General features: G+C 41.8%; 1 protein-coding gene across 2 annotated transcripts in view; it reads right to left on the reverse strand.

Annotated features, from left to right (window-relative positions):
• Positions 1-16,131, reverse strand: part of LRIG1 (leucine rich repeats and immunoglobulin like domains 1) — a 102,790-nt gene that overhangs the window by 61,075 nt on the left and 25,584 nt on the right. For both annotated transcript variants that reach the window (XM_037040906.1, XM_037040905.1), the window contains exon 2: positions 2,703-2,774. In XM_037040906.1, the coding sequence (XP_036896801.1) occupies positions 2,703-2,774 (72 nt within the window). The remainder of the gene's footprint in view (positions 1-2,702; positions 2,775-16,131) is intronic.

Consider the following 16,131-nt stretch of genomic DNA (forward strand, 5'->3'; position numbering starts at 1 on the left):
CAAAGATTTGTTCTTTAACAATGCACCCAGCCTGGGTGGCTATGCAATTAGAAAGCACTAGAAGAGAAACAACCTTTAGTGAGTCATTCCCATGTACAAGGCCTGGGTGTCATGTCTAACAATTATAGCAATAATAATAATATGTCATTATGTTCACTCTATAGAAGAGCAAAGGAAGGCACTGAGGCACTAAGTAACTTGTCCAAGGACAGAGTCCCATAAGGGAAAGAATCAGACCTCGACCCAGGTCTGTCTGCTACCACAGAGTGTGTTTTTCCCACTACACTGTGTTGTACCCAAACAATGCAACCCCTGCCCTTACATCTCCCACACTCATTGTATTGCCACAGAGGACACTGGACAAGAGTGAGATTGGGGATGCAGGCTCAGGTCTAGCACTCACAAGCCATGCAGTTCTGGCCAATTCTCCACACCTTGGTTCCCTCAAGGGTCTGAAAAAAGTATGAGTGTCTAAAAGAGTGCAGTGCTTAGCATAATGACTAGCCACGGTCAACCTCCCTGAGGGCATTAGCAGAGACAGGAGAGAAGTCCTACCTGAGAGAGAAGGAGCACACCATGGGCTCAGGCCTCATCAAGCCTGTAAGTGCAACAGGAGCTCAGAGGAGGGAGAGAAGCCAAGCTGTGAGGGGAGAAGAGGCTTAACTTGGACGACTGTTTGGGTTTGGAAAAGAGGTCTAGAGTAAGAGGAGATGCTCAGTGCCTAGAAAGAGCAGACTGGTGTAGAAAGAGTAAAACAAGTTGATAAACATTGTATTTTCTGTGTTTAAACAATCTTTGGTTGAATGTTGTCTGATAAGATGTGGGATGTAGGAACCTAGGGCAGTGCAGCTTCAAGGTTAAATGCTTAAGATTTGGAATTAAATGGATTTAGTTCAACTCTCAGGTCTACCAACTGTGTAACACTGCATAAGTGTACCTAACTTCTCCTAGCTTCCGTTTCCTTTTCTGTCAAGTGGGGAAAATTATCGTAGTGAAAATAACTTATATCAGTCATAGTGTCAATGTGAGGACCAAACAAGGTAGTATTCACCAACGGCTTAGCAGGGTTCTACTACGATCGCTGTATCTACAGTCTGATCCCAAAATTCTATGTGTAGAGATACAAGTTCTTCACTAAGTGTTCACAATGGTTTTGTCTGGGTGGTAAGGGTGGTGATTTTAATTAATTTGTCTTTACATATTTCTATAGTTTTCAAATTCTCTGCGGTGGGTCTACATCATCTATAGCACAGGTGACAAACACAAGGCCTTCGGGCTGAATCCGGCCCTCCACCTTGTTTTATGTGGACAGCCAAGCAGGATAATGCATGCCAATGGACTTGGAAGCAGGCCTCGGGTTCAGCACAGCTGCCCCAGGCCACGGAAGACTGCCTGGTGGATTGATGTAAGAAAAGAATAACTTGGCTGCTTGCTCTATCACTGTACCAAGAAGGAGCAGCAAATGTTCTTAAAAAATAAAATGTACCTAGCCTTGCGATTTGTCTTTCTCATGCTCTGCTTCCACGCTGGCTCAATATATACACCTGACTTCACCAATAAACAGTTCCCTCCTCTGCATCCCAGAGAAGGGACTCCACCTGACCCACTTTGACTCTGTCTCTATTTCTCAGTCCCTCCGTCACCTTTCTCTCGGGCACCTGACCCTGACTGATCAAGCCTCGCTGGTGGCAGCAGTATGATCTGGCCTGGCAGCTTGTTTCTACCCGGCAGCAGCACCAAACTCTCACTTAACTGTTAAGAAGTAGTTACATTTATATGGTCCTAAAGTTATATGCGGCCCTTTGGAGGCAACCACGAGGCTGATGTGGCCCCTGGTGAAAATGACACCCTTGATCTAAGGTAAAGTGTCCTAAAGTCTCTGTGGAACTAATATTCCTGATAAATCTAACATCCATTTTTTTTAATTTTTTTAATTTTTATTTTTTTAATTTATTTATTTATCTTTAGAGGGGAAGGAGAGAGGGAGAGAAACATCAATGTATGGTTGCCTCTAGTGGGTCCCCTGCTGGGAGTTGGCCTGCAGGGAACCGGCCTGCAACCCAGGCATGTGCCCTGACTGGGAATCGAACCGCGATCCTCTGGTTCACAGGCCCGCACTCAATCCACTGAGCTACACCAGCCAGGGCTAACATCCATTTTAAAAGCAGAATTCTTTACATGGAAAAGAAGCAAAGGTTGAGGCCTGATTTAAAGGACACTGCAAAGGAAGCCAACTTGGGTTCCAAAGGAAGCAATGCCTAGCTTTGTTTGGAGATGGGACAGGAAACATAAACCTTCACTGTCCACTTTTCTGTACCTTTGTTTCCTGGGAAACAGTAGGGTGGGGCTGGTTCCCTGGGAGCTGTGGGAAGTACCAGCCAGGTGTGTTAACCTAGCTGGTCCACAGGACTTCCCACAAGGGAGGGGATTCTGCTACACCTACCATGTTCCTGGGATTTCCAGTAAGTCCATACCTACCTGACTATAACACACCCGTCACTGAGGCCTAGGAAGAAGAGATGGGCTGCAACGAGGGAGAGCTGAGTGAGCAGTACATTTGTCACTGACAAGGTAAACACAAATGTTCCTTTTCACAAGCTTAGACTGGTGATCCAAGGGTGATGCTCCTGCACGAAGAGAGGGTTTTCCCCAGGAGCTCCCCATCCCTCCAACCCCCCAGGGGCTTGGGGAAAGGCACTCACACTTCCTGTAGATTCGGCAAGTCCTCAAAACCCGCAGGGTCAATCTCAGAAAGTCTGTTGTAACTCAGGTTTCTGGTAAAGGGAAAGGAAAAAAAACACAGTTGAATCAAGATTTCAAAATACCAATCTAAACAAACCAAACAAGCAAGCAAAATACGACCAATGACACTCAAATATGGAACAGGCTGTCAGGGCCCAGAGGGGAGAGGGGAGAGAATCATAGGGGAAAAGGGAATGGACTCACATGAACAAGTATAAAGGACACATGGACAATAACTAAGGGTGGGGGGTGGAAAGGGGAGGGAGGCGGGGAGCATGGGGCGGGGGGCGGGCAGGGTTGGGAATATAAGACAGAAACCTGTACTTGAACAAGAATTAAATAAAAATTATATTAGAAAAAAAAGATTTCAAAATACCCAACATTCAGGAAATTTCTATTCCCTGCCCCAAACAAAATAATGATTGCCCTAATTAATGCATTATTTTAAGTAACCTTACTGACATTGAGATTTATAGACATACCTCCTGGCACTTGCATCCATAAACAAGTCACTGTGATATCTCAAATCACCTGAGGATTGCTGAACTCAAATGAATTTTAATCAATGCCATTTCAGCACTCAGCAACTTGAAAGAAATTCTAAGGTAAGTCAGTCCTCTACCTACATTAGAGTGTCCTGTTCTAAAGGCTTCGCACCATATCAAGTCCAAGGCTATTCTAAAAGACACTTTTTAATAATGTCTTACTAAAGCATCAAACAACGTCTAGCAGGAGTACAGAAGAGGAGGAGAGTGGGGAACTAACCCTTCATTGTCTAAAAATCAGTGGTTCTCAATCAGTGATGACACCTGGCAATGTCTGGAGACATTTTTAGTTGCCACAACTGTAGGTAAGGGGGTGAGTGGCTACTGGTATCTGGTGGGTGGAGACCAGAACACTGCTAACATCCTACCATGCAGGGGTGTCAAACTTATTTTCACTGGGGGCCACATCAGGCTCACAGTTGCCTTCAAAAGGCCAAAATATTTTTAGGACTCTACAAATGTAACTACTTCTTAACTGTAAAGGAGGTAAAATTACATCCAGTTAGGTTACATTACATTAGGTTAATTAATTCACAGCAATAGAATATACACAGATGTGGTCCACCTGGACCCTAACTACTTGCACACCTACTGTGCTCCTGGCCATCAAAATATATCCCAGCTCTGAGGAAGCCAAAGAGGTTAACAATTTTCACTTCAGCTATTAATTTCGCTGACATTACTGCCTATTAACAGTGCTACTAATGATGAGTTTAAAGTCTAGTTCTTAAGGGCACAACATCACGTAAGTGGCAGCTATCTTTTAAACTTACCCCAGAGATATTCCAGTCAATACTAACCTACAGCTGACAGTCATTTCATTGTTAACTCAAGACATCCATCTAAATAAAAGTCAAACTACACTTGCACTTAACAGTATACCTGTATTCAGGGCATAGCCTAAATAAAAAGCAATTTGTCCAGAAATTATGTTACTACAAAAAAATTGAGGACGGTAATTTTTAAAATCACATTACCGAAGCCAAATGTGAGCCTGCCTGCACTTAGGGGTACACAGAAATCAACAGGTTAGACTCACTCAGAAAGGAAAATTCACAAATGGAGATAATTTACCCGTATCAGAAAAAGGACCAGACAGACTAAAATTGTCTAGTTTGAGCACATTTTCTTAAAAGGGAGAATTGAAATATCATTTCTGGGTCTAGAGATACTGTGAGTTTACACTGACTATACATTTCTATCATCACAGGTAATGGAAGGTGTTGAGCTGGAGGAGACATCAGAGAAAGACTCAGACACCACAAAGACAAGAGCCTGGAAGGCAGGCACGGAATGTGGATGGTCACCCTGCAGGTGCGGGATGAGGCCAACACAGGAGTGCCTGCCTGCCTGCCGGCCCATCTACCGGGCATCTGCTCCTGCGTCTCCAGAAACAAGGCCAGTGCAGACCAGGCTTCTCCACTGTCAAGGAAGCTCAAACTGTGAATTCTTACAAGAAATCTTTCCAACTCTTAAAAAAAAAAGTAACCCTACTTGGGCCAAACAATATGTATCTGCAGACTGCATCTGGCTTGAGAGCCACCAGTTTTCAACCTCTCATCTAGACCACTGACTCTTGCAGCTACAGGTTCAAAATGAATGACTTGTTTCAGGCTTACATATGTAGCCAGGGGTGGAGCTGGGATCACGGGATCTGGGACTTAAGCAATTAACTGGCAGCCTCATTTTAAACTATCTGGAATAGTTTAAACTTCCATAAGTTGGTCTTAACAAGAAGCCAAACAATATCCAGACCTAACACTGAGATCCCAGTATGTAAAAATGAAGTTGTATATATTGAGTTGGCCAAAAAGTCTGTACATTTTTTTCTGTAAATAAAAAACATATTTTTTCATTTTAACCAATAACTTTATGGATCTGGATATTCTGAGTATTTTGGCCATCTCCCGCATGGTATAACATTGACTGTTCTCAATTAATGTCTCAATTTGATTGCTATCCACTGCAACTGGTCTACCCGACTGTGGATTATCATCCAGTGAGAAATCTCCAGCATGAAACTTCACGAACCACTTTTGACTCGTTTGATCAGTCACAGCACCTTCTCCATACACTGAACAAATCCTTTTTTCTTTTTGCATTTCAGTTTAGTTTTTACCTTTCTTAAAATAATAAAGTATAATATTTTAAAGTGTAATAAAGTGTAATGCCAAAAATGTTGCTTATTTTCTTACATCTTCAATATTAAAATAACTACACAAAATTGACCAATTTTGTTTTTTTAAATGCACGTTGATATGACAGCTATCATAACACAACCTAACAAAACTGTTTTGCATGAAGTAAAGACAACTAAGCACTACTATAGCCATCTTATGAAAAAAAAACAAATAAACTTTTTGGCTAACCCAATATTTATAAGCAGAAATTTAAAGCTCTCACTGGCTCAGCCTGAATGTGGTAACGTACCAACAAATGAGCGTCAAGCAGACTGGCTCTAAAGGGTTAGTTCTCCCCTGGGAGCATCTATAGCAATCTCAGAGCGAAGACAAAGGCTGACGCTCAGGTCCCTTGGAGCAGCATGTACTTCTTAGCCAGAGCTTTTAAGTCCAAAATGTGACTAGTCCTGCAACCTGGGACAAACTGTTGAGCATCAACTGCTTTACCAGGAAATGGGGGAAATATTTACTGTATTCTCCCACATGAATATATTCTGAAGTAAAATCCTCAGAGATATTTTCTTGTTTGCTCATTTTGGGGAGACACCTGCCAAGCACAACTCTTTTTTATTGTGGTAAAATATAGATAACATAAAATTTACCATCTTAATCATTTTTAAGCATACAATTCAACACACATTCACACTGTCGTGAAACCATCACCATCATCCATCACTAGATCCTTTTCATCTTCTCCCTGAAATTCAGTACCTGTGAATACTAACTTCCCGTCTTCCCTTACCTCCCACCCTACAGGCCTGGCAACCACCAACTCTACTTTCTGTCTATAACATGTGACAACTTTAGATACTTTCTATAAGTGAAAGCATACAATATCTGTCCCTTTAGGGTCTGGCTTCTTTCACATAGTGTCCTTGAGGTTCATCCATGTTGTAGCACATGCAAGAATGCTTTCCTTTTCAGGGCTGAATAACACCCCTCTGTGTGTGAACATATGTGTGCATGTGCACACACATTATGTGTATCCATTTAATAGTTTATGGGCATTTGGATTTTCCCATCTTTTTGGTATTGCAACTCATGCTGCTATTAACATTGGCTTAATTTTTCCAGCAGAATGTTAAATGAAGTTTTTTTAACCCTCTGACTGCTATACTTACTGACGCTCATTTTTTGATGATTAAGGAACTACACTTATTCAGCCCAAGTACTGTATACAGAGGGATATGAATTCTCATCTCTGTGCTCAATGATAATTAAATGGTTAATCAGTGAAAAACCTTTAATGAGGACTTTCTTTCAGGAGGCAGCTGACATGCACACACATCTAAAGCATCTTACTTATTTCTACAAACATGATCACCCCTTACCCAGCTGGACATCTGAATGTGTCTTAAGTTGAAGGTTTCAGATTCTCCTGTCAAAACAATTCGTCTGTCAGCAGGACAGATGCTGTCAAAAGCATTTCTGCACCTTTCAGTAGCAAAGAGGAGCGAAAAGAAACCTCAGGGAATTTGGTTACTGCCAATTGCAGCTTTCATTAAACATTTTGTCAGCCATTGTCATAACACAAATTTTCCCTGTTCTTGTACAAAGGGTGCACAAATCTTTGAACAATTGAGCCCAAACACAGATATTCTTTCAGCTAATCTGCTGAAAGATGACCGTTGGCCCACCCTTTGCAGCACATACAAGAGGCACCTCTGCTGAGAACAGCTCAAGTTTTATCCAGGTTTTATCTGTGTCTGCAAAGCAAACTGTTTAACAGTATACGACACAATCTGCCTGCTGATCATTTTTCCTAACAAGGCCCCTACCCCAAACCCACAGAACTAAAAGAGCTAACTAAGGCTTTAAATCGCTGAGAAATCCCCATCATTATGTAAACCTGTGGTGTCCAATGCAGTAGTCACTAGCCACAGCTACCCATGTTTGTATTTAAACTAATTAAGATTACATAAAATTAAGAATTCAAAAGTGTTCAATAGCTGTATGTGAGAGTGACTAGCCTAGTGCAAAATGAAAAGAACACCTCTGTCATCGCTGAAATGTCTAGTAAACTGTGCTGTATCTAAGTCGTGGTGTAATCAACAGATATTTCTAAATCATGAAATCATTAACAAATACAGTGTCCAGCACAAGTAATGCCCCTTTTTTTTATTACAAAACCTTTCATTACATAATTATAAACATGTGATTCTGTAACATAACAATATCATACTTAAGCACATTATATGACATTTTAGTTGAAATTAAAACTATAAACTACTACATGCATATTATTACCCTACCAACCACACTCAAGCAGGCCTTACTTCTGCCAGACCCTGTATTTAGAGTAAAATGGCACCTCTATGAGAACCTGGGGTTTTAACAATAAATTTGAATTTCTCAAGAATTTAAGAGCTTTGTTAAAAATTGTGGTAGGGGATGAACATGGATATTAGCCCATACCTTTCAGGAGCGTCAAAGTTCTTAACCATCCCAGCAGTGGAAAGGGCCTTGGAAAACTCAATTCACTAGGAAGACATTCTTAATTTTAAATAAAAATGCCCTCTGAGTGTAACTTTATAGGCTTAATCAGTATTTCCACAATCTGACCGGCATCTTCCTGGATTACAATCAGAACCACATACTATAAACTTGGCAAAGGCTACTCAAGGCTGGCAAACAATAATTCATTGACTCCTCGGAAGCTGAGGGATAAAAAGTTCCATTTGCCTTTGAGTAAGTAGTAGTGAGAAAATAACCCCACTGTCCTTGGACAGCATAATTAGACTCATCCTCAGCATCAGGGTCACTGGCAACACAGACAAAACCTCTAGCTGAGAAGGGTGGCATCGCACATGGCTATCCCTCTAACATGAACATGAATCATATTCAGAGTGGAAAGAACTGGCCCTAAATCTATGACAAGCATTCCCTAGGGAAGAAGGTTTCCATATTCATTTTGATTTCCAGGCCAGGCTATTTCCCATTACTCAGCCTTGTCCAGACTCCTAAATGTCACCACACTTTGCATATTTTTAAGCTTTCAGATGCCTGCTAAACTGAGTAATACAGCTGGAAAGAAAAGTGTGAAATAATCCGATGACCCAGCTATTGAGCACTACTGAGGTGGCCCAGGACTAGCCCAGGGACTTCTTGTTTCTCTGATGATGGATATCTCTTCTTAACCTCAGAAACTCCACCGTTTGCCACCCATTTTTAAAAAGAGTCACCTGCTTAGGACCAAGTGAGCAGTTCTTTCAGATTTCAAGGCGTGTGAATGAGGAAGAACATATAATTCTATTCAAGTTATTTAATACCTTATGCTTTGAAGGCTCTTTCTGCTGAATTTTACCTTCTGAGGAATTATGTGCAACACACATCAAGTCCCAATAAAATCATCACATTATGTTCCACAGACCCACATTATAAGGCTTTATGAGAATAAGAGATTTCTTTTAACATCTAGAATATCAGATGTCCTTTTAGTTTCTCTGCCGCAATGTTTCCCCTAATTAACAAGCACTACAACAGCCTAATAATACACATAAAAGGCTTATATTAAGAATACAACTGTACCTTAAACCAGAACCACCCCTCTGGCCTCCTTGGCCCAGATTCTCACTTGGGAGAAGGTTCTGAGTGCGCTGCCATCTCCCTTCAGTAAGCTCGGCAAGCAACATACTCCCCCAACTGAGGCTTGGAAAAAGAAACACTTTCTGCAAATAACAAAAGGTGAAAATCACCCCGATATTAACTAGATACATATAGCTCATTTTGTAAGCTTTTGGTCAGTTATATTTAAAAAGTAGGTAATGAGTCACAGTTACTTCAATTTTTGAAATTGTTTCAAATGTAATTCTCTATGCAAATGAGGTATACAAACAATTCAAGAGATAGTATATACCAGCCACGTCAAGACTCCAAAGTCACTGTCTACTTTTAATCCTTAAAATCAGCTATAGAAATCAGTGTGGGCCTCTGAATTTTGACACTTAAGACCTTATCTAAGAGCAGTCACCATGCCTGCTTCCATAATCCCATGGGTGTCAAACGTGCGCCTCTACCTTAATAGTTCACACACCTTACCCCAGCCCATGGTTAATTTGAATACAGGTCTAAGTTTTGTCCTTTAGCACCCAACACCTGTCAAATTCAGTAACTGAGGGTTTTTCTACAATGTATACTGTACTAAGTTCTGATAAAAATCAGGATAAGATCTAGTCCGTGACCTTAAGTTTACAACCTATGTTCAGATCAGCCTCTGGACCAAATCATGATAGCCAGAGGGTCTAATATGGCAAGTGTCTGTGAATGGCAGGCTAGCAGTTGCAAATTGGTGGCAAATGAGCCAAAGCTGGGCTTTAGGGAAATTTGTTTGTTTGGGACTGAACAGTGTCTGGAGAAACATAAGATTTTCACCAAAAAAAATTTTTTTTCAGTTTCTCTTGAAAATAATCACTGGGTCAGCATTCCTGATGGCAGCAGCCATTTTGCAAGCACTCCAGGGGACCACAGACCTCTCCATATGCTGGCCCACCAGGCCCTCTTTAGTCAGCTGCAGCATCTGTGTGGTCCCTGGACACGTCTGAGTTTGTCATTCCTGGTGTGGATACCACTGAGTCCAGATGGTACTCAGAGCAGGTAAGATCAGTTGTGATAAGAAAGATCTATCAGAAAAACACAAAACCTTAGCTAACAATTGAAGAAGAGTAGGAAAAGAACATGGTTTTTGAGGAAGAGTACCAGGGAATAAGGTTAGAAATGTTAAACAAGGTGGAGAGGTTTTTAAACAAAACAAAAAACAAAAACAAAACCCCAAGAAATTAGGACCTCCTTGAAAGGGACGGGGAAAGGCACAAGTAGTTTTAGGGCTAAGTCAGGAAGAGTAGCCAGTGCCATGTGTTGTCAGGTCCACAGCCGACCAGTAAGTTAAGTCTCAGTGCCAGGCCCCCCTTAAATGTTAATCTTCTGAGCCATTAAAGTAGATTTCTACAGAAACAGAATATCACCTTGTACAACTTTGACTATAACAGTCCAGACACCCACCATTGAAAGCAATCAGCATTTGCTTTCTATAACATCCCTTAAAATAGGACATTCTAGGATTTATTTTTCCTACCAAACTAAAATTTTGACTAAAGAAAGACAAAGCAATTAGGTGTAATGTAATTTTGTTATTTAAGCACTCTCACGCTTAGTTGTGGGGTGGTCCAGGGGGAGCCCACAAATTTCCTGGAACAGTTTCTCATTAAATACGGGACATGCATCATTAACCCCTGAAGATGAATTAATTTAATCAGGAGGCGGCACTGGAGCCACAGCAGCTCTACAGTTCGTGGGGAGTCTGCACAGGTAACAGCTGCTGGCCCCAGGCTAACCCTGCCCCAGGCTAACCCCGCCCCAGGCTAACCCCGCCCCAGGCTAACCCCGCCCCAGGCTAACCCCGCCCCAGGCTAACCCCGCCCCAGGCTAACCCCGCCCCAGGCCTGCCACAAAGGGAACACCACCATGGCCACCTTAGCAGGGAAGAGATATCTACTGGAACCAACTGGTATGACTGTCAGAGAAGTGGCTCTGTGGGAGACTGGGGAATGAGCAGGGGGAGGTGGGAGTCAGTGGTCTGGTCCCTATTTTGAACTTTGTCACCTCTAAAAAGGGATCACAAATCTGCCATTTCAAAGTCCTCAAGCTCACAGAGGTGTCCAACCTTTTGGAGTCAGCGCCACACTGGAAGAACAAGAGTTGTCTTGGCCACATATTAAATACACTGCAATCCATAATCACAAAAACATCTCGTAAAGTTTTAAGTAAATTTATGATCTTACGTTAGACCACCTTCACAGCCATTCTGGGCTACGTGTGGGTGGCCAGCTGCAGGTTGGACACCCCAGGACTTTCCAGACTCATCACCTCTACAACAGGACTCTTTCACCCTTGCCAGACACCATCTAGCACACAGCTCACCCTGACCTGAAGGTCTGGCCATTACGCAGAACCAGGGGTACAGGGTTCCTGGGAGCAGTCTCTTCCCCAAAAGGCCCCACATCCCATCCTGAGAAGCAAGATACTTCAGTGAGAGCAGAGGGTTTATCACTCAAGACCTGGAGGGGATGGAGAGTGTAGCAAGAACCTGTGCTCACCTCTAGGGACACACAGAGAGGCTAGAGTTTCTTCAGTGAAAGAATGAAGAAGGATTCCCCTAAATGAAAACCTTGCTCTATTAAAGCAGGAAACAGTGACTCTTGCTTCTGTAGCAGTTAAAACAAGTCAGGCAAACAGGACAGGAAGTGAGGGAAAAATCTGGAATTCTCGGTTCACCGAGTGCTTTGTAAAGTCCATCAGTGCCCCTCTGCTCACAGAATAATGTTTTCCCTTCTCAACACCTCCATCTACACCTCTCTGCCCCTATAAATGCCCATGTGGAGATCAGCCTCCTGTAAAACCACCGCTGTAAAATAAAGGGTATTTATTAAAAGCATGATGTGGCTTTAAAATTCATTAACTTTGGATTTACATATGAAAGCTGCAAACTAACAATACCTTACGAACATGTCTTTGACTGAATATGTCACCCAACAGAATTTGTGTAGAAGATGGCACAGTTGCCAACCTTCAGTCATACTATGATCGATTTCCTGTTCCAACACACTGAAACGATTTTCCATTTCGCACTGTGATTTCACACACTTTGTGCCCACAGTTACAAGCCCTGAGTGGAACATTGCTATGGGAGGGGAAAATAACTATTTTCACACAGCCCCATAAAAAGTACTCCTGGTCACAAGAATGGGGTTGGCCAAACCCCAAGCCTGTCTTCCTAGCACAAGGGACAACCAAGGATGGCACTGATGGAAGAGGTAAGGAAACGACATCAGTGATGCTGGATTCTCAGAAATGAACCCTCCAATCGTGTACCACTTCCCTTGAGTACAGACACACGTTAAAATATTCCAAACAAACAACAACCCCCACCTCTCCCCTCTATCTGAGTCATACGCCATTCTCACACTCTCATCCAGAGGTTTACTAGGACCAGGAAAGGATCTGAGCCATTTTGAGGCTTTTTTTTACCCCTGATTTTCAACAATTACCTCTCTAACATAATCCAATCAATGAAAATAATAGTATGCAAATCCCATGTTACAGAAATGTATGCCAAAGGATTAAAAAACCGTGTTAACTCAGTTCTGGATGTGTAATGATCAGGGTTTGTCGTTGTTAAAGAAAGTGTTGAGAAGGACAATTTTAGAAAAATACACTTTTGGGTTACAAAAGAGCAATATATAGTAAGTTGCCTAGCTGTCCTTTACAGGGGAGGAAGAAGGAAATGAAACTGTTTTTTTTTAAAAGCAAATACATCTGTACAAACAAAAGCTAACCTTACTGTTATCAGCAACTTTCCTCCCCCCTCCACCCCCCCACACAAAAAATCTTAAGGGACAAATAACACAAGTGGGTGTAACTACCTCCCCAGGCTAGATCTGTCCATAAGCACAATCTGTCCTGGGAAGCCTGGGGTTCCTAGAGGTGTGTGCTGGTGTTCCCTGTCTGCTTCCAAGGAACTCACATGCATCTTTCATTTTTCCAACTACTCCCTCTACTTGCTGCTCTTTAACATCTTTGTGCCTAGATTAAGCCCAAACATCCGAAATATAGGAAGCTGACGCAAAAATACTCTGTATTTTAATATACAAAGTGCAAGATTCCTTCAAATGTTATCATGTGTTCTCAATACTACCTTCTCTTCTAGGTTTTCAATATCACCTTCTGGGTTTCAAACACTAAATAGTACCTCCTAGGTTTATCTTACCTTCCTTTCCCAGCTATCTCAACACTCAGAAACAAAGATCACTCACACAGAATAGATCCCTGCTATGAAAATTTAATTCTAAAACTGAATTTTACCCACACTTTTTTCAAGAATGCATTTGGTCTGTTATAGGAAGACACACAAGTGTCTCTAGCTATTTTTTAAAGAAAATGTGCAGTTTTAAAAAAGGTTAGCCTTCTGGCTAACAGTTAAGGCCCTGACTTTATTCACTAGCTTATTGACACATGATTTCGTTCTGTCAACTTTTCCATTGGGTTTTTAAAGTTTATGGGTGTCATCAAATACTCAGTTAAACCCAAAAGGCAACATTTTTCTTCCTATGACATGAGACATCACGAAACACTATAACTTAAAATAAAAGATTGTCTCCACCATTTTCTCAGGGCCATGGCCACTTTTCTGGCTCTGGTTATTTAAAAGGCTGCTGAAGAGATGCTGAGTCAAGGTGCAACAACCACAGAGTATTCTGTATGCATTATCTCACAGACTGCTTTCTGCTATTACAACATGGAATCTCCTTTACGCTGAAATTATAAGCACTAAGAATCAGAAATGCATGTGACCTCCATCCTTGAACAGATTAAAATTTTACTATGTCAAGTGGAAAACTGGATTTCTTCCTTTAAAAAAATAAATAATCATTTACCAAGTCCTTTCAAAATGATTCCTCAACTTTTCCACATCTACCTTCACCCAGGGCCAGGGCATCCCAAAGGCACAAGCTCATGTCTTCTCTCTCTCTCTCTTTCTCTCTCTCTCTCTCTCCCGAAGGCACAAGCTCATGTCTCTCTCTCTCTCTCTCTCTCTCTCTCACACACACACACACACACACCATCTCTTGAGAGTTTCCAGTTCCACATCATTTACTTCCAAAGATGCATCTTAATGGGTGGATCCTAGCAGCAAATTCTACTTGCTAAACTATGCCTTACCCAAATACAGGTACCTACAGCATGTCAGTCAGTTTTTAAAGTAAACACCAGCAATTTCCAGACAAGATGGAGGCACAGGTAGACACATTGTGCCTCCTCTCCGAACCAAAAGAAGGACAACAATAATTCAAAAACAAAAACCTACCAGAACTGATGGAAAATCGAACTGTATGGAAGGCCGACCACCAAGGAGTAAAGAAGAAACATTCATCCGGACCAGTAGGAGGGGCGGAGTTCAGCACCAGGCAGAGAGGACTCGTGGCAAAGTGGCGGCTGGCAGAGCGGGCAGTTCCACATTCGCACACAGATAAACCAGGTGAAACAAAGGGGAAGCGGGAACTCCCAGCCTCACAGGAGAGTTTGTCAGAGAGACCCACAAGGTCCTAGAACATACACAAACCCATCCACATGGAAATCAGCACCAGAAAGGCCCAATTTGCTTGTGGGGAGCAGGGGAAGTGACTGGAATCCAGCAGAGAACGGAGCAAGCGCCATTGTTCCCTCTCCGACCCTTCCCCCAAGTACAGCATCACAACGCAGCAGTGTGGATTACCCCACCCTGGTGAACACCTAAGGCTCCACCCCTCACTCCATAACAGGTGCGTCAAGACAAAAATAAAAAATGGCCCAAATGAAAGAACAGATGAAAGGTCCAGAAAAAATACAACTAAGTGACGAAGAGGTAGCCAACCTATCAGATGCACAGTTCAAAATATTGGTAATCAGGATGCTCACAGAATTGGTTGAATTTGGTTGCAAATTAGATGAAAAAGTGAAGGCTATGCTAAGTGAAATAAAGGAAAATGTACAGAGAATCAAAAGTGATGGGAAAGAAACTGGGACTCATATCAATGGAGTGGACCAGAAGGAAGAAAGAAACAATCAAACAGAAAAGAATGAAGAAACAAGAATTCCAACAAATGAGGAGAGGCTTAGGAACTTCCAGAACATCTTTAAATGTTCCAACATCTGAATTATAGGAGTGCCAGAAGAAGAGGAAGAGCAAAAAGTGGAAAACTTACTTGAACAAATAATAAAGGAGAACTTCCCAAATCTGGCAAATGAAATAGACTTCTAGGAAATCCAGGAAGCTCAGAGAGTCCCAAAGAAGTTGGACCCAAGGAGGAACACACCAACGCACATCATAATTACATTATCCAAGATTGAAAATAAGGAGAGAATCTTAAAGCAGCAAGAGAAAAGAAGACAGTTACCTACAAAGGAGTTCCCATAAGACCGTCAGCTGATTTCTCAAAAGAGACCTTGCAGGCAAGAAGGGGCTGCAAAGAAGTATTCCAAGTCATGAAAGGCAAGAACCTACATCCAAAATTGATCTATCCAGCAAAGCTTTCATTTAGAATGAAAAGGCAGATAAAGTGGTTCTCAGATAAGGTCAAGTTAAAGGAGTTCATCATCACCAAGCCCTTATATGAAATGTTAAAGGAACTTATCTAAGAAAAAGAAAATAAAAAATATGTACAGTAAAATGATAGCAAACTCACAATTATTAACAACCACACGTAAAGCAAAAACAAAAATGAACAAAGCAAACAACTTAGAACAGGAACAGAACCACAAAAATAGAACAGAACCACAGAACCACATGGAGGGTTATCAATAGGGAAGTGGGACGGGAGAGAGAGGAGGAAAAGGTACAGAGAATAAGTAGCATAGATGGTAGGTAGAAAACTGACAGGGGGAGTGTAAGAATAGTAAGGGAAAAGTAGAAGCCAAAGAACTTACATGTATGACACATGGACATGAACTAAAGTGGGTGAACATGGGTAGGAGGGGGTGTACAGGGTAGAGGGGAGTGAAGGTGGGGAAATGGGACACCTGTAATAACATAATCAACAAAATATATTAAAGAATAAAGTAAACACCAGCAAAAATAATTAAAAGCTCTACAAAACTCAATCGTAAGTGACTCCTTTTGGAGTCTCAGTTAC

This window comes from Sturnira hondurensis, unplaced genomic scaffold, assembly GCF_014824575.4.
Source record: "Sturnira hondurensis isolate 20B ecotype Veracruz unplaced genomic scaffold, ASM1482457v3 Scaffold0002840, whole genome shotgun sequence".
Lineage (NCBI taxonomy): Eukaryota > Metazoa > Chordata > Mammalia > Chiroptera > Phyllostomidae > Sturnira > Sturnira hondurensis.